Here is a 20,409-nt window from a genome sequence, read left to right on the forward strand (position 1 = left end):
CCATCAAGCTTCTGTCGGGATGTGATGTCATCAATGGTCTTCGGTATTACAGGACGAGTTCGTGAAGGACCCTTTACTTGCTCTAAACTCCTCAGGTTTTCACACGACACTGAGGAGCTTAGACCAAGTCAGGGGACCCAAACAACAGACGTTTCTGGGTCACATTTTGTCTCAAAATCAACATAACAAAATGCGTAAAGAAAATGATGGCTATTTTAAGGACAGATACGAATTTGTTTTTGTAATGTGACATTGCATTTTTCATTCACACCTTTTACTGTTGATTTTCTTCTGTCAATGATGATTTATCAAATATTATAAAGATTTTTTTTTTATCTGCATAAATTAAAAACAGCATAGTAAGTAAACATTAAATTACTATGGTGAATAAATAAATATAATTTATTTATTTTATTTAATTTTGCCCTGTGCCTAATGCAAAACATCTTATTGGTTCCACACTCAAAAACAAGATTTATGCAGTTTAATTGATTAATTGAACAATCATTTACCATTTATTCAGTTAAATTATGCAAGGGTTATTCAATTAAATTTGATGGATTTTTACAATTAATTAAATTGCGTAAATCATAAACATTTTTTGAGTGTAAAATCTACATTTTCTTGAAGGAAAGTGTCATTTCTTATATCCGTTTCAAATTTTTGAGTGAAACGGGACCCAGACATGGACACCCAAAAATTACAATTCTTTCATCTATTCACCCTGATGTCGTTCCAAACCTTCCTTCCTTCTGTGGATCATAAAATATGTATATATATTTTAAATGTTAATAATTTTGGTAAAATGTTTACCAATTTAAAAACAAAGTTCTGCAGGAGAAAGTCATGACATGTGGGTAAGTACATAATGACAGAATTTACTAAACCTTTAAATGCTTTCAAGAGATTTACCCAAAAATGCATACTTAATAACTTAAGAACAGTTTAAAATGGTCACATATTGACACAACTTAAGGATCTTTACATCTCAAAAGAATAATGATAGTTGTATTAACATATAGGAAACATACCTCCAATTGTTCTCCAGTTGTAGCAGGTTTAACCTCTGTTATCTATGAAACACAGATCTGGTGAGAGAGCGGCACTTATCTGTTTGTGGATGGCTGATGAGCAGACATCTGTGTGTTTAAACCTGACTTAAAGAGGAACTAGACATGCAGCATTTAGAGGTCACTTCCCGCTTTCGGCCTCAGGAAACAATACACCTTGTATCTACTGTTTGTATGAAAGAGGAAATACTCACAGTTTGTGTGTATAAGTGGGCAACTAACTGTTTTAGTGCATAGACATTTTGGGAAACCTTACCTTGAATAGTCGTTCCAAACATGAATTTCTTCTGTTGAATGCAAAAAGAGATGATCTGCTTGTTTTAATACAACCGAAATGCATGATTTTCAAAATGAAGAAAAAAAAAAAAATCACCATGAAAGTAGCTTATATGACTTGTGCATTTTATTACAAGTCTGTGCATGAGGAACATACTAAAATTAAACCGTTTCAACATTTTCACTTACTTCATTAGCATATTTCATGTGTGTGTGAGTTTTCAAGATAAAATCAATGAAAGCAAGACTTAATGTTGTTTCTCAAGTAAATATATCTTTTTTGGATTGTTATATAAATTCTAGATTACACTTTAGTTTAGGGTCTAATTCTCACTATTAACTAGTTGCTTATTAGCATGTATATTTCTAGGATATTAGCTGTTTATTAGTACTTATAAAGCACATTAATGCCTTATTCTGCATGACCTTATTCTACATTTTTAATCTACCAGCTACCTTACTAACTATTAATAAGCAGTAGGGGTTTATTGAGGGAAAAGTCAAAGGTAATAGTTAGTGAGAATTGTACTCTAAAATAAAGTTTGACCATATTTTCTACTGGAAAGCAAGTTTTTAAAAGAAATAAACATAATATAAAAAATAAAAAAAAACTTGGATTTGGATTTCATACTTACAATCCGCTGTGGATAACCATTTTTTTATTTTAAATATTAAAGAGATTGCTGAATGTTGTAACCCATTTTATTTTTGTGTATAGCACAGCAGTGTTGTTATACAGAAGTCTGTCAGTGTGAAATGTTCTGATGCAGTTAGTGCTGCAGATAACATGCATAAAACAGGCATTAGATTTTATTTCAATAGGTCATTCACTAAATGTTTTAGGAACTACCTTACATCCTGTTAGGTGTATGAGCGATAATAAGCCTTTGTTATATGCAGCACACATTTCCTCCTTGCTTTTATTGTTCACTGTATTCATTGCATATTATACCCAAAGCAAGTGATGTGAGAAGCTCAAAGTCAGTCTATGCACCACAAGGTGGCAACATTTGGCAATTCCTGTAGGATGCGCTAGTCATACCTTTTTAATGGTTAGTTTTATAGGCTTTATGGTTGCCTTCTGGATTTTAGGACTGATTAAAATATAGTTTGCATGAAAAATTTGATAATATTACTAGCAGTCTGGACCCAGTTTGGGTACACTTAGCTAAATTTATTTCTTATGATCTTAAAACTTTCTTCTTAAATACTTGAAATTAGTTTGAGGGTAAATATACAATATATTGATGCTTTTACAAAAATATTTTGTTAATATTTTTTTTTAAATATATATATATATATATATATATATATATATATATATATATAAAAAACCAGCACATGTAAACTCACATCTTATAATTTTTATTTTTAGTCTTTTATTATTACATTATTCTTAAAAACACTGTACATGATTCTCACTTGCTTTTATTTATTTATATATTTATTTATTTTAAGATTTTTGAGGGGATTTTTGTTTTGTTTTTTGCTCAAAACAAGAAAAATATCTGCCAGTAGGGTCAGAAAAATAAACTTAAATTAAAAGTAAAGCAAGATTATTTTTTTCCTGACCCCATTGGCAGATATTTGTTCTTGTTTTAAGTAAAAACTAACTTAATTTTGATACTTTTTCACAAAACAAGACTTTACATCCGATCTCATTTTGCTTCTCAGTTAAAAGTATCTTGGTTTAAGAATGTTTAAATATTTATATTGGAAAACATGGCAAAAATACTGCGTAAGAAAATCATTTTTGTGAAGTGTAGTGCTAAAGAATGAATAGGTATTTTCAACAGATGTAACACTAATTCTTATATATAGATAGAAAAAAGATCTTTTTTTTTTTTTTTTTTTGCATTGTGCTTTGACACATTTTTAAATTCTCTCAACATAATTGCTGCCAGAACCCTTTGAGGTGTAATTAGTAATTTATTTTTCATTTACAAGTTACATAAAAAAGAAGACAGAGAGAAAAATCAAGTTACACAAAAAAAGACAAAAAAAGAAAGAAATCAGTGCATTGTATGAGTTTCCGACAGAGTAAAAGTGCATGTTCAAAGTGTCAAGCACAGATTCTGACGGTATGCAACTGAACAATAGACAATGACTTTAATAGTTGGTGTCATGATTTGTAAACCAATGAATGCCATACAGTCAAATTATGTCAGTAAACATTTACGACATTGCAATATTGCAATGCTGAAGCATTAAAGTAAGAATATTGTAACATATACATGATTAAATGTTGATGTACACAGAATACACAACTCAACTTCAGGAACTCAATATCACTGTCAAAACATTCAAGATTCTTTGCACAAATGCAACAGTTCATTGTCTTTTGATCATTCTCCCCTTTGTCTGAAATCGTTGTCTCTTTTCCTTTCATCACTGCGGAGGATGCTGATTTTGGAGCAGGATTATGGGAAGTTTCACTATGTAACAGAAGCATCTTTGTGTGCTTTAAAAGAGCCTTCCACATCATTGCTTTGCAATGAGAAGTATCTCAACCCTTGCCGTTCTCAATTGTCTCTTTCTTGCCGGCTTTAGGAGACTGAACAGCTGTTGGTCTTATTCATAGGCGGCCGTAGACCTGTGTCCTTTGGAAAGGTCTCTCTGCGACGACGCAAAGCCGGGCTGAGGCGGCTGGGGAGGTTGGCTTGCTGGAGCAGCTCCTTAAACACCTCCATCACGTTTTCGTTTTCTTTTGCCGAGGCCTCCAGGAAGCAGTTGTTCCAGTCCAGCTCCACCTTCGCCAGCACGTCGTCCGTGGACACCCTTCGATCATGCAGTCTGTCTGTCTTGTTGCCCACCACTACAATGGGTGTGAACTTGTCCTCCTTGACCTCCAGGATTTCCTCGCGCAGGCTCTTGACGGCTTCTAGCGATTCGGGGTCATCCACGGAGTAGACCAGGGCGAAGGCGTCTCCAGTCTGGATGGAGAGCTTCCGCATGGCTGGGAAGGAGTAGCTTCCGCTCGTGTCCATGATGTGAATGGTCACTTTGACTCCAGCCACCTCATACTCCTTGCTGTGGAGCTCCTCCACTGTGCGCCGATGTTTGGGCTCAAAGCTGTCTTGTAGGAAACGTTTAATCAGGGCTGTTTTTCCAACACCTGCCGCTCCCATGAACACCAATCGCACCTCTGTCTTTTCCTTGACTTCCAGAGACATGATTCCCAGTACGCAAGCGAAGAGTTCAAAGAGTACGAAGAGTTCAAACTTGTGGATCTTTGGATTGTGGCAGTGTTACAGCATGTGAAATCTTGAATGGTTGCTGCTGCATCTGTGTTTTGTGTGTTCTCGTGCCCTATTTATGGCCTTTCTCAATGACAGGGATTCCAAGCCCTCTACAGAGCTCAGCCAATCAGCTTGCAGCAGCATCTGCTGCTGTTAAATCACTGGCCAATGACAAAACACTATGCAGATGAGATACAAGCTCTCGCTGTTGAAGGAGAGGTGATGTAGAGGAGAGCTGTCAGATGTGTTTTGCGCCTTGGATACAGCGGTTGTCAAGGTTTTAAAAGTGTGAATTTAATTTGCCTAGAGCATTTTGGCAGTTTGTATATTTGCATGTATGTGTATCTCCCTGCAGTATATAGTCCATCTTAAGGAACCAAAAGGGGGGTTTTGCAGCAATGAAATAGAAGAATCATATTTGGTCCTTAAAGAATCTTTCAGTGGATGGTTCTTAAAAGAAACATTTATAATAATCTAGAGAACCACTATAAAAACCACTATAAAGAACATTTGGTGGAATGGAAAGGTTTAATGGATGTTAAAGGTTCTTCATAGAACCATAGAAGCCAATAAAGAACCTTTGTTTTTAAGAGTATATTATCTGACTCCTGTAAAAATATTGCGTGGTAAATACTGGTTGATTAAGATTGTGTGTGAATTCATTATTGCAGCAGGTTTGAAAGCCAGAAGTAACCTAAATGGCAGCATGCTTATCTATACTGCACACTAGCTCTCTTTCAAAACTCAGATAGCTTTGGGAGTTATTCTTAACACGTTGGCTTCCAAGATACCTTGTTTTGTTGTATTGCATGCATCCTTCAAGGAGAAGGCAATCCCAGTTCAAAAATTGCGAGTCCCTCGTGTGCTTCAATTACTGAGTGTTATTTATGTGGTGCACAGTTCAAATCTGTCACTTACAGAGTTCAATTTTGGATGTTCTCTATGTTTTAGTATAGAAACCACCATGATACTGAGTTTTTTTTCTTCACTTTTTTTTTTTTAAAGGGATAGTTCACCCAAAAATGAAAATTTGATGTTTATCTGCTTGCCCCCAGCGCATCCAAGATGTAGGTGACTTTGTTTCTTCAGTAGAACACAAATGATGATTTTTAACTCCAACCGTTGCCGTCTGTCAGTCAAATAGTGTAAGTGAATGGGAACTCTATCAATAAGAGTCGAAAAAAACTTGCATAGACAAATCCAAATTAAACCCTGCAGCTCGTGACGACACATTGATGTCCTAAGATATAAAACGATCAGAGGAAGTGAGGAAAGAGAGGAAATTGCTGGCTATGGAGGCCTCACTGAGCCATCAGATTTCAACAAAAAAATCTTAATTTGTGTTCCGAAGATTAACAAAGGTCTTACAGGTGTGGAACGACATGAGGGTGAGTAATAAATGACATTATTTTAATTTTTAGGTGAACTAACCCTTTAAGGAAACTTAAAAAAAAAAAAAAAAGACAATTAAAATCATTATAATTCAGAATTCTTAATTTTTGCTTAATTTCATATCACCAGGAATCTCATCATAAACATATCATGAACATTCAATATATTGCCCAACCCCATATTCAGTCCAAATGTGCCTGACTTCTTGGTTCTTCATTGGTTTACCAAGTGTCAGGTTATATTTTTCATGTGACACTTTAATAGTTTTCATACATAATAGCACAAAGAGACTGTGACAAAAGAGAAGATAAAAGATACAGTGTTTCTATCTGTGCAGTTCCTCACTTGTCAAGTCAAATAAACGTAGTTTCATGTTTCAAAGCTTGATAGACAAGGCATGTGTTGACCGGGTAAAATTCTTCAAAAGATCCTATTCCTGTTCAACTTTTTATATTTACCATCTCCAGTGCTGACTGTGGATGTTAGCTGAAAGACCAGCTTCAGCTGAAATGACACATCTGACCCAGGCGGATCACTGTGATGTGTCAGCCACTTGGATCTGCATTTTGTTACGCAGGATAAGATGACGATAGAACAGTTGTGCAGTGTTTCCGCTGCAGCAGAGGCCAATTCAGTTCAAAAGCACACTTATTCTGAATGTCCATTCATATACTGGGTCAAGAGCACAGTAGCTGCCTACTTTTGTAACAGATGTATATTTTCCCTTTCATCTTTTTTCCAAAGGGCCTTTCAAAAAAAGTTCAATAACCCAGCCTAAATTGCATAATGAACACAGTTTGTAATTGTGCCGTGCCATATCAGGCTTGAGTGAAAATGTAACTGGAACCGTTCCTTGCCAATCTTAGTATCGTTTGGCTGTTCTGACACTCAGAAACACTGTACACTGTAAAAAAAATATATATATTTTTATGATTTGTCATCACAACATTTTTTTTTCTTTTGTCAAATCAACTTAGATAATTAATGTGGTTCAGATAACATAATATTTTGAGTTTCTATTGATTAAACCAATTGTATTCATTGTATTAACTCAAATTTTTCATTTCAATGAACTCAAAATTTTAAGGCAGCCAGGTAACTTACTTTTTTAAGTTCAACCAACAATTCTTTTTACAGTGTATCATGAACTACAAAAACAACATTCTTTACTCTGAAGGTGGTAGTGTAGCCTATATATTTACTTAAATCTCAGCCTCTGCGATTTCAAAACTGAATTATATCGTGATATTGATTTTATTGCCTTACTGATTATAAAGTATTGCTAATGACCTTTAAGGCTCTAAATGGTTTAGCTCCCGTGTACTTAACCGATCTTCTATTGCCCTACAATCCTTCACGCTCTTTAAGATCACAAAACTCTGGACTTCTGGTTGTACCTAGGATATCTAAGTCCACTGAAGGAGGGAGAGCGTTTGCACATTTGGCTCCGAAACTCTGGAATAGCCTTCCTGATAATGTTCGGGGCTCAGACTCGCTCACCCAGTTTAAATCTAGATTAAAGACGCATCTCTTTAGCCAAGCATTCACATAATGCATCTCAGATCAGATCAATTGCACATGACTATCTTTGCTTAATGTTATGAACAGCAGCTACGCTAATTATTCTCCATTTGCTTTTCTGACACCCGTCCCGAGGTGACTAGAGAGGACTTCAGCTTCAGTTTGGATCCAGCCTCTTAAGAAGACCTCAGATGACCAACACCTATGAAGAGACGGCGCCGACTCCTGCAAGGACTTCAGAAGACGCAATCATCTGGATCAACATGCACATTGCCCAATTATATCCTAATTATTGTTAATATGTAATTGATTATTTCAATTAGAAATAAACTTTTAGCTTCAATTAAACTGCTAACAGTGATTGTAAATTAATTGCCTAAATTATTACATTATTAGCTAACTGCATTCTTTAAATTGTGATGTTGACATGCATTCTCTGTAAAGCTGCTTTGAAATATGTATCGTGAAAAGCGCTATACAAATAAATGTGAATTGAATTGAATTACTGCACCAATGAGCAAACCATGTATTTCTTCATAAAATGCATTTTAAGATGACCTACAACTGGGGTAGCAGAGAAGCAGATCAAGCTGACGATTATTTGTCGTAATGAGAGCACTGTGCACATCATCGTTCTCACTTTGCTGAAGCAGTCCACTGCGGCCGCACATTCATCATCTGCCTCGTGGGCAGAAACTCTCAAAGAAGACGAGGGGCTCTTTTTGAGCTAAGCCCGCCGGACACTAACTCAAATGACTCATCCAGAAAAGTTAACGTGAGTACTCTTTTATTTGCACACAAAACCTTCTTTACCAATGACCTAGTTTCAGAAGCTCTGAAGGCATGTGGCCTAATTGGATTTGTATCATTCAGGAGCTTTTGGTCTGAAACCACAAATGATAAGAAGGCTGGAGTGTTATGCTAACTTGAAAGACCTTCTATTGACGTTTCTGAGCCTGAAATAGAAGTGTGGAGGGAAGATAGACTTTGCTGACTGTAGTCAGACTCTGGGCTCTTTTTGTTATTTTCCTTGGGAAATCTAAAATTCATTGTGAAATTCATATCTTTTAAACTGTTTTTCTTTGAAAATGTTTCCATATCTGGGTCATTCTCAGTAAACAGTGTCATCTGTGCTTAACAATTAGATGACTGTAATTGACCTTTTCAAACTTTATATATATATATATATATATATATATATATATATATATTATACAGTACAGTCCAAAAGTTTGGAACCACTAAGATTTTTAATGTTTTTAAAAGAAGTTTCATCTGCTCACCAAGGCTACATTTATTTAATTAAAAATACAGTAAAAAACAGTAATATTGTGAAATATTATTACAATTTAAAATAACTGTTTTCTATTTGAATATATTTCACAAAGTAATTTATTCCTGTGATGGCAAAGCTGAATTTTCAGCATCATTACTCCAGTCTTCAGTGTCACATGATCCTTCAGAAATCATTCTAATATGCTGATCTGCTGCTCAAGAAACATTTAATGTGTACAATTGTACAAAATATTTGTGTACAATATTTTTTTTCAGGATTATTTGATGAATAGAAAGTTCAAAAGAACAGTGTTTATCTGAAATCTAATCTTTTGTAACATTATAAATGTCTTTACTGCCACTTTTGATTGATTTAATGCATCCTTGCTGAATAAAAGTATTCATTTCTTTAATTTCTTTTCAAAAAAATAAAAATTCTTACTGACCCCAAACTTTTGAACGGTAGTGTATAATGCTACAGAAGCTTTGTATTTCAGATAAATGCTGTTCTTTTGAACTTTCTATTCATCAAGGAATCCTGAAAAAAAAAGTACACAACTGTTTTCAACATTGAAAATAATCATAAATGTTTCTTGAGCAGCAAATCAGCATATTAGAATGATTTCTGAAGGATCATGTGACACTGAAAACTGGAGTAATGATGCTGAAAATTCAGCTTTGCATCACAGGAATAAATTACTTTGTCAAATATATTTAAATAGTACACAGTTATTTTAAATTGTAATAATATTTTACAATATTACTGTTTTTTACTGTATTTTTAATTAAATAAATGTAGCCTTGGTGAGCAGATGAAACTTATTTTAAAAACATTAAAAATCTTAGTGGTTCCAAACTTTTGGACTGTACTATATATATATATATATATATATATATATATATATATATAATGCAAAATAAAGTTTTACATTTTTTATGTTTTACCCTTTAATAGTGGCTGATCTTCTGAATCAAAGATGGCTTTTGAGTTGCTAAGTTCATTTCAATAAATCATGTCCTTTCCATGGATTTTTAAAGAAGATCCTTCTATTTCAGTGATTCAGCTAGGAGGACCCAAGATGACTTGAAATGACAAAAAATAAGATGACAACTGTTTGTAAAGTTAAGTTGGATATATACATAATAGGTCCTTAACCCAGTCTGCTTGCAATCATTTCATTCTATATAGGACACAGATGATTGGTTCCTGCTGTATCAGTAGCCAGTGAGCTCGCTGCTCAACCTTCATATACTTGGTCAGCATTTGCTGTAGCAGTTGCAGCGCGCTTTCAGAAACCGTAGCAGATCTATACAGCTGGAGATGGGGAAGGTGGAGACCTTCCCTCGCTACACCTGTATAGATCTCTTCTGTCAAGACTAAACATATCAACATTGTCATATCCATTTCCAAACACTCCAAGAGTTTTAATGACAAAACAGAAGTAGCCTAATTGTTAAATTTAAAAATATGTAGGCCTGGACAATATTATTGTAGGCCTGGACTAATTTATGCCTCAAGCAGATGATGTCATTAAAATGTGAACAAATGTATTTCTTTTTTTTCATCAAATAATTACAGGTTTTGCCATTCAAGAGCAATTTATAAGAAAAAAAAAAAAAAAAAAGATTCACCTACATGTTTTACTGCCATCCATGTTTCATAAGACCCTGTAGTGACTATATACTGATCAGCCAAAACATTATGACCACCTGCATAATATTCTGTTAGTCCTCCGCGTGCTGACAAAACAGAGCCTTGGAGGCATGGACTTTACAAGAGCCCTGAAGGTGTCCTGTGGTTTCTGGAGATGTTAGCAGCAGATCCTTCAAGTACTGTAAGCTGTGAGGTGGAACCGCCATGGATTGAACTTGTTCGTTCAGCACAGTACACAGATGCTTGATTGGATTGAGATCTGGGGAATTTAGAGGCCAGGGCAACACCTTGAACTCTTCATTATGTTCCTCAAATTATTCCTGAACAGTGTGTGCAGTGTGGCAGGGTGCATGATCCTGCTGAAAGAGGTCACTTCGACCAGAGAACACCACCAGGACTAGGTGACCTTCTTTCACTGCTCCAAGGTCTAGTTCCGATGCTTATGTGTCCATTGTAGGCACTTTTGACGGTGGACAGGGGTCATCATAGGCTCTCTGATTGTTCTGCGACTATGTAGCCCTATTTGCAGCAGAGTGCAATGCACAGTGTGTTGTGACACATTCCTCCTATAACCATCATTAAAATTTTGACTGACTTGTGCCACACTAGACCTTGTGCCCAACATCCTTATCGATGGTTTGTGGTTTGTTCCTCCTCTGACACTGTTGGTAAATTCTCACCATTGCTGACCGGGAGCGACACACAAGCCTTGCCGTTTCAGAGATACTCTGACCCAGTTGCCTTGCCTTGGCCCATTTCTCCTGCAAACAACATGTTGGTTACGAGAACTGATTGTCTGCTTAAAGGGTTAGTTCACCCAAAAATGAAAATTCTGTCATTAATTACTCAACCTCATGTCGTCCTTTGTTCATCTTCAGAACACAAATTAAGATATTTTTGATAAAATCCGATGGTTCAGTGAGGCCTGCAATGACAGAAAGATAATTAACACTTTCAGTTGCCTAGAAAGCTACTAAAGACATTAAAACAGTTCATGTGACTACAGTGGTTCAACCTTAATGTTATGTAGCGATGAGAATACTTTTTGTGTGCCAAAAAAACAAAAATAACTACTTTATTCAACAATGTCTAGTGATGGACAGTTTCAAAACACTGCACTTCATGAAGCTTGGAAGCTTTACAAATCTTTTGTTTTGAATCAGTGGTTAGGAGCGTGTATCAAACTGCCAAAGTGACTTGATTTCAGTAAACGAAACTTTGTTACATCTTAAGTGTTTCGAAATGTCGGTGGTTCACCACTGGGGGGTTTGACTTTGTCAGTTTGATACACGCTCCAAACCACTGATTCAAAACAAAAGATTTGTAAAGCTTCCAAGCTTCATAAAGCAGTGTTTTGAGATCGCCCATCACTAGATATTGTGGAATAAAGTCGTTACTTTTTTAACAATTTTTTGGTGCACAAAGTCTTCTCGTTGCTATGAGGCAATGCAGGCCTCACTGAGCCATCAGTTTTCATCAAAAAATATCTTAATTTGTGCTCTGAAGATGAACGAAGGTCTTACGGTTGTGGAATGACATGAGGGTGAGTAATTAATGACTGAATTTTCATTTTTGGGTGAACTAACCCTTTAACATCTAATCTACCCAGACCTTAATATGTAGCCTTGTTAGGATATGATCAATGATATTTGCTTCACCTGTGAATGGCCATGTTTTTGGTTCATCAGTGTATAATTTGTATAGCTGAATGTGCAATGTAGTTTTAGAAACTGATATTTGTAATGTAAAACTTTCTTGGGAGAACTTGGGTGTGATTCATATTCAGTTCCAACATATTGAGCACCATATTGAGAGTAATATAAGATTCTGCCTTGGATTTCGTCTCTATGATTAGATGTGTCTGTGCAATCTTATTGCATTTCTGCCCATTCGTCCTTCAGATGATATGTGAAGACGTGTACCATAGAGCATTGAGATTGTCGAATGACATTGTGCTGCACAGCAAGCTCCTAAGGGCCCTTTACACTCTATGAACTGAACCTGTTATTGATCCGTTTCGGATTTCATGTAAGTCACAATGTGCAACGCTTTGATCAACACACACACACCAGGCTTCAAAAGTCTGAGATCATACTAAAAATTCTGGATGTAAATAAAGCTGTCAATGTTTAATATTATAATTTGAAGACACTAGACATATACTCTTTTTTTTTTCCACCAATGTATCCACTTGGGAAAGTGTCTTTTAAAAAGAGTTTTTTTGCAGGACAAAAATACCATCTAAACATGCGTCATCATTTTCAAATGCGTACGTTTTCACAGTCCACAAAACAATGACAAAACGCTGTTTTCAGATTTATCTATTTGGGAGAGCTTCTTTAAAAAGCCCTGGATAAAAACGCCATCTCAGTGTGGACTAAAGACCAAAACTTAGAGTAAAAGATTTGTTTTCCAGATTTGTGAAGATGTAGCCACAGTCACTTGATATTCTGGGAGAGTCTGGCTCATGAATCAAACATGAGTTTGACTCTGAAATGGCAGATAGTGATTTTGTTGTGGGGCTTGAATCAGCCTTTGTGGATCATCAGAAACCTGGACTCGTCAGCTTGTCTGTAATCATGAAAGGCTTAGTGACAGCAGGACTGCTATTAGCACTGCAGATATGGCAAGGTTTGAGTACATAGCCTATAGATGTATGGATTAACACAGCTGAATGCTACAGGAATAGCAACCAACCCCGTGGATGGATTTTGCTCTCAACGCAAATGAGTGTTCAACACTGACTGCACTGTAAATCTGCCAGTGTTATCTCCTTCTTCTCCACATGAATATCCATGAGATGCTATCACACTCCCCTTGGCAACAGAGATACCGGCTGCAATGTTGGTTTTGTATCTTGAAGTTTACAGCCTGCCCCTCACAGGCAGCTTTCTCCATGTTGTTTATGCTGGATCTTTCAGAGCAACCTTTGCCTCTGGAGGTCAAACAGTAATAGATGCCTTCTCAAATGTACTGAATAATCTAGTAAAGATTATGTAGAAGAATATCATGAAAAAAGTAATGCAACTTTAGAAGATTGTGTTTCATGGTTGGTTGAATCAGCTGTACATACAGTATCACTTTTCAAAGACTAAAAATGTGTCATTTTCAGGCTATAAAGCATATGATTATATAAGTAAATACTTGTTCTGAAACAGTAAATTACAAAAAGTACTTTCCAGTTAATAAAAAATTATATTTACAGTATATTATCTACTGCTAACTATGCGTATATTCATTCAGATGTCCATAATACAAACAAATGTCTACATGAAACACTATTTGCATCCTTCTGCTATATTCTGACATATTTCTCAGTAAAACAGTTATTCTGTGAGAATAAATGTAGGGTGGAGCTTTTTTTTTTCTTCTTCCCAGAATGATGCTAAGTAGTTAGAGAGAAGGATCTCAAAAGTATGTATTCTGCCACGGAATAAACAAAATAAAAATAAAAAAAAGTTTATTTCTTGCAATTTGGACTCTAATTCTTGTGATTCCTAGTTTTTATCTCACAATTCTGAGTTTACATCTTGCTATTCAGAATTTTCATAAGAGCACAATTCATACATTTAAATAATCAGCAGAGAACCTAAAACAGGGAGTGAACTAAACAAGACACAGGTGGAACTAATCAGTAACCAAGGCAACTAACAAGAAGAAGCCGTAACTAAAGAGACAGGAACTAAACTGAAAGGAAACACAGGAAACTTACCCTGCGTCCCAATGTCTATACTATCTATCCTAAATAGTATGTGAGATTACAAGTGTGTCCCAAAGCATAGTATGTTGAATAGAGTATGCCAGAAGTCCCCGTATGGTCTACTACTTCCGGTAGATTTTCGAAGTGTGGATCCATGAACACTATAAAGCCTAATATTGCCCACAATCCATTGCGCATTGGACGAGGATTTGGTTCAAAACTACAAACACGAGTAAAAATTGTTAAAAAAAAATGACAAAACATGGCGAATATGCATGTGCGGCCAAGGGTGAGAGGTTTTGATAAAGGTTTGAGTGACTAATAATCAAAGTTTTACCTGATAAAAATATTGTTTAATGTTATCAGTGGTATATTTAATTTGCAATAACAATGTGGACTTTTATAAAGATCTGTTTGGCCATGAACTTTTAAATGCATCATTATTCATTAATATGAGGAGAGTTCTCCACATGAAAGACCCACGGCTGTAGATCAACGTGCTACGGCATTTCTCTCCGATACGGTAGGAAATGAAATGAAATGTGGAGGATTTTAATGAAAAAAAGCAGTTTATGATGACAGGATGAGACAGAGACTGATAGTATGTCCCAAAGCTGGTCTACTTTGTTGCTATACTCAAAAGTATGTACTTTTTCTTCACAAAAAGAGTACATACTTTTAGGGCGAAGTATAAATAGGCAAAATGGGGTGCAGCAATAGACACTTGAAAGAAAACAATAACATTCAACATAATCCTGACAGCCCTGAATTTATATTGTGCAACTTTTTTCTCAGAATTCTGATTTTTTTCCCCCTCTTAATTATGAGTTTATATCTCATAATTCTGAGTTTATATCTTGCAATTTTGAATTTATATCTCACAATTCTAACTATTTTTTTTTTTTGAATTGTGAGATTTAAACTTGGAATTCTGAGATAAAAAGCCACAAGTACCTTTTTTTATTTCTTATTCTGTGGCAGAAACCAGCTACCAGAAGAGGACCTGGAGATGTCTAAAAAGGGAATTTGTTTCAGAAGTTGAGCAAGTTATTAGAGTTTAATAAAATATTACAAACTTATTTGGTGTAACATGCACTGATAAATCACAATAACATCAGCAACGGGCATTGAAAAAAGCAGGGCGGATTTTGATTTTAATGTTGACTGTAACCATAATGGATTTTAAAAAAGGTCTCCTTTCTCTATTGCACACTTACTGTGGCTTAGTTTACCTCTCACTCTTCACAAAAAGCAAACACTGTTTTGACAGGAATAGTATTATCTAACTCAGGCCTACCAATTATGCTCTGTGCTTTCTTTGATTTGGGTTAGAGGTGAGTGCAATGATCCAGTTCCAGTGAATTGCCACATTTGGCCTCTATCTGTCTTAATGACTTTGTGTAGTTCCCTCTCTGTGACCCTGTGGGATATATATATCACAGCTTAAGGCAAACATAAGTAACAACAAAACAGAATAGAATTCAAGAGTCATTATGAAAAAAAAAAAAGTCAGCACATTTTTCATTATTATTGTGATGTTTTATATAATTTCACTTGAAAAAAATACCACAGGTTGTTCAAGAAAACATTTCTCCTCCTCAGACCGAAAGCACAGGGCTGTAACTGCCATATACACTAGAGGACCACCATTTCTTATTCTATATAACCCATTCAACTGGTAGATGGGAACATGCAAATTAATATTTTATTCATCTGTGTTATACAATGCACATTAATGAGCCAAATGTATCAAAAATATCACCATGTTCTGTTGCGTTTTGAGTTCTGTCTATATAACTTCTTTTATCGGTGTTGTTTTCAAGATGTTGTTTTTGATAACAGATTTGTGGATTGCCGTTCCCATGGCGACAAAATAGAATTGAGTGCTTCATGCTTTCAGCTGACAAGATTCATTAGCTTTAAGGCATGTCCACACCAATAACAATAACTATAATGATATACACTGAACAAAATTATAAACGCAACACTTTTGCCCCCATTTTTCATGAGCTGAACTCAAAGATCTAAGACTTTTTCTATGTACGCAAAAGGCCTCTCAAATATTGTTCACAAATCCAAGCCTAAGGCACACCTGTGCAATAATCATGCTGTCTAATCAGCATCTTGATATGCCACACCTGTGAGGTAGATGGAGAAGTGCTCACTAACACAGATTTAGACAGATTTGTGAACAATATCTGAGAGAAATAGGCCTTTTGTGTATATAGAAAAAGTCTTAGATCTTTGAGTTCAGCTCATGAAAAATGGGGGCAAAAACAAAAGTGTTGCATTTATAATTTTGTTCAGTGTATATTATAATATTCTGTTTATTTAGTTTTGTTGTTTGCCGCTTTAAATGCTCAGGCTCCTTAAAGCAGGATGGATTCTGACTGGCTTAAATTGTTTTTATCGTTCATCAGCTGGAAAAAAAAAAAATTGTTCTGAAAGTGATGCCATCGATATTTCCAATGGATACAGTCTAGCTGAAAATTTATTTTTGTCATTAAATATCCTGTTTTCACATTACAGAACTAAAATGAGGTTCAAACAATGTTTCATGTTGGCTTGAATGAAAACACTGACTTATCATCTTGCCATTTTATTTTAATGCTGGGAGGGGAGGCCAGGGAGTATTTAGGGCATGAATGCACATAACATTTTGATTTTTAATGCATATTTCAAAAGAACAGTTCTTATGGCTCTCGGCTAAGTGACTTCACTCACTGCTGTCAAAGTTTATAGTAAGTGTCCTTGTTGAAAAATACATAATACTGTAGGTCAGTAAGATTTCATTACTCTCCATAAACCTCCATATAACATGCCCTCACTACCAAACATACAGTGTGATTTAATGGCATCATAACAAACCCTTCCCATGAAGGACTGACTGTCTAAGATTTGCACCACTGTCAACACAGCGTAGTCAACCATACTGACTCTGTGTTTGGGTTTGAGCGGCCATGTGGTCATGATGTGTTTGCTGGTTTAATGTGGCGTATTAATGGCCTACAATGCGAGCGATGACGTTAACCACTAAACCGAGAGAGGGTCACACGGCTAAGTTTAAGATCCGCATGAAAGCACTAAATGAACGTAGTAAGGTGGCGAGTGGCCTTGAAGTGTATCAGATGTGTGCCGTTCAATAAATGAGGGAAAAGTAAACCTGTTCACCAGACAGGCAATATTTGCTGCCTCGTCTTGATAGAATGAAGAGGAAATATGCGAAGCAAACAATGACAAAGCTTTGTTCTAGAAGAATTAATATTTAATAACAGAGTGCCAAGATCTAGATCTCGGGTCTATTTCAGGCGGCCAGAATCATTTGTTCTCATCGAACGTTTGATCAAACAGTAAAATAGGGAAGTACTCTGAAATAAAAGAATGACATTCTAGGACAAGTAGATCTACTTTACCTTCTCTTAGACTGCATATTAAGATTATCATCACTGTAAAAAAAGAAAAAAAAAAAGTTGTAAATAAAATGTTGTATTGGAGAACGTTTTCAGTTTCAGTCTTTCTGTTTCAAAATGTCTCATATAATTCAATGTGTTACTTGCCATTTCTTTGTAATTATTTATGCTCAAATGCATAGGTAGCTAAATGTGAATGGAAATGCTGAAACTTTTTGTCATCTAGTGTAAAAAACTGACAAACTAAAGTAAAATTTATATTTAAAATGTATGTTGAAATGGTTTATTATATATAATTAGGGCCAGAGCACTGATGGTGTGAGGACCCTATTGTAATTGCTCGGTCAATTCTTCTTCTTCTCCGAAATGAATCACATTTTTGAGGGGCTAAACATGCTAGAAAACTCATTAAACTTTGCACACGCATCAGAATTGGTGAACATTTATGTCTGATATGGGTTTCAGAATTAGGTGTGGCAAAATGACTCAATAGCGGCACCTACAAAATTTCAAATAAGCGCCCTTCATGATATGTTTCACATACAAGTATGAAATTCAGTAGACATATGTAACAGCCCAATACCTACAAAAAAGTCCCTGGGTGCAAAATCTGAAAACCAAAAACAAAATATATTTTGAATGTTCTGTGCAAAATTTTGAAGTTTTTGCCCTTTCCAGACATTATTTAACGAACTCCTCCTAGAGCTTTAATCAGATTAACATCATATTTGGTCAGTTTAATCTAAAGGCCTTTGCGACATTAAATTGCGAATATCTACAGTTTCCACTGAAGGGCGTGTCCGTGGCGGCCTGACAAAGTTTGATGTTTCACCATGAAACAGGAAGTTGTAACTCGGGCATACAATGTCTGCTCTGCCCCAAACTTCGCCACCTGCTGGCAGCAGGAAGTCTAGTGCATTAAAATGACTTTGCCATTATTCTCTTCGATTTATCCGCTTGAATAAATATCGCACACTGATTAAAGTTTTCCTAAGGCCACCGGGTGGCGGTGAGCCCGGGTGCGAGATAGATACCAAAAGACCACATCGAACATGTGTAACATTTTCACCTAAATAAATATATATTTTAGGATTTTAAAAATACAATGAAAAACTAAATCATGGAGAAACAGTTAAGATATTTAAATATTAAGATTTTATATTAAGATTTCCTTCAGTTGAAGCACAAGATGCTATCTGCATCATTTTCAAATCATGCTGGAGAACATGGATGTGAATGTCTATAAATGTGCAAATAAACCAGGCACAGCTGAAAGGTTTAAAATCATTTGTATGGAGTGTCCATGTTCCCTGAACAGAATGATACAGTGATATCCATCACAAAGGGTTACCTAAGCCCCCACAATCCATCGCAAGGGTAATTGCTGCATTGCATTTGGGAGGTTTTGTAGTGATGGCTGACACTTCTATAAATGGAAGAAAAGTGGACAAAACTGGATCAAAAAGGACTGCAGAGACAGGCATTTTTTTTAGAAGCACATTATTGTGACTGATTTACAGGTCAGCATGTCCTCCACAGGCCACGGGTTTGGTACATAAAGCACAGATACAATTTATCTTTTTTTTTTTTGCTGCTGTAGAAGCTTGGATGGAAAACTCATCCTGCAAATATTTATACTAGTAGAACTCTCAAATTTATGGCACATTTTTCTGGTCTTGGTTTTTTACTGTCTTCCATGTTACTGTGGCATTTGAACAGAACTTAATCACACTATTAATACTGTAATACTGTATTAATTAACTCTTGTTAATTATCTTGTCTTGTAAATATTTTATTTTTAAATATTGCATTCGTCAACCCCATAGGGTTAAATCAAAAATCGCCAAAAGATAAAATCACCAACTCTGCTTTATGGTCTAAGAGCTTTGTTATAGGTTCTGCTATAACGTGACTTCAGTTGCTGAGTGTAATTTTACAGGATCGTGACTAAGTAATGCAATTTAGAAGAACAGGGGAAAATCAGCCTCTTATGTGTGTGCTGACAATTATTAGGAGTATAGATGCAAGATTTTCTACAGGGCTTTATATTCCAGTGGTTCAAGCAAGATTCGTGTTCTTCATGAAAGATCATTGCCTAGATTAGGACAGAGATCCTTATATCAAAGAATAATGCAATGCTCTCTGTACTGAGTGCTTATGTTTATGTAATAGCTTTCTCTGCTCATGTGAGCAATATTGCTAAAATATAAACCAAGAAAAGCCCATTAGATGCTGAGAACACACCCATTCTTGTCATCTCCATTGAATAATAGACAGGCTTTTGTTTAATTTCTCCAGCCCAAACACGCAGTCTCACGCATGTTCAATCAGTGCATCTTGCATTGTTCCCACTAAATGTGTTGTGAATTATACAGGCCACTGAACTTCTCACGACGCTATTCATCTGGGCTCTCACAGAGAGGACGGATGGGCTATTTCCTCGGGAATTATCAGCGATGCAACCCGTGGTTGTAATGATTTAAACCCCTAAAACCGAGAGGACAGACAGTCAAAGAAGGATATTCACTGCCATCCTTAAAGGTCCCATTCTTCGTGATCCCATGTTTCAAACTTTAGTTAGTGCGTAATGTTGTTGTTAGAGTATAAATAAAATCTGTAAAATTTTAAAGCTCAAAGTTCAATGCCAAGCGAGATATTTTATTTAACAGAAGTCGCCTACATCGAACGGCCAGTTTGGACTACATCCCTCTACTTCCTTCTTTAATGACGTCACTAAAACAGTTTTTTGACTAACCTCCACCCACAGGAATACACAAGAGTTGCGTTTGTAGAGTGTGTTTGTCGCCATGTCGTCGAAACGCTGTTATTTTCATCCCGCAGTCCAATCACCGGGTCTGATTCCGACTCAAAT

At 35.8% G+C, this 20,409-nt stretch overlaps 1 protein-coding gene across 1 annotated transcript; it reads right to left on the reverse strand.

Annotated features, from left to right (window-relative positions):
- Positions 1–3,146: 3,146 nt before the first annotated feature.
- On the reverse strand, positions 3,147–4,619 carry rasd4 (rasd family member 4). Its single transcript, XM_048189797.1, has one exon. It carries the CDS (start codon positions 4,517–4,519, stop codon positions 3,893–3,895), a length of 627 nt encoding a protein of 208 aa, XP_048045754.1. The 5' UTR covers positions 4,520–4,619; the 3' UTR covers positions 3,147–3,892.
- Positions 4,620–20,409: the final 15,790 nt, after the last annotated feature.

The sequence above is a fragment of the Megalobrama amblycephala genome, linkage group LG1 (genome assembly GCF_018812025.1).
Source record: "Megalobrama amblycephala isolate DHTTF-2021 linkage group LG1, ASM1881202v1, whole genome shotgun sequence".
In the NCBI taxonomy this organism is placed as follows: Eukaryota; Metazoa; Chordata; class Actinopteri; order Cypriniformes; family Xenocyprididae; genus Megalobrama; species Megalobrama amblycephala.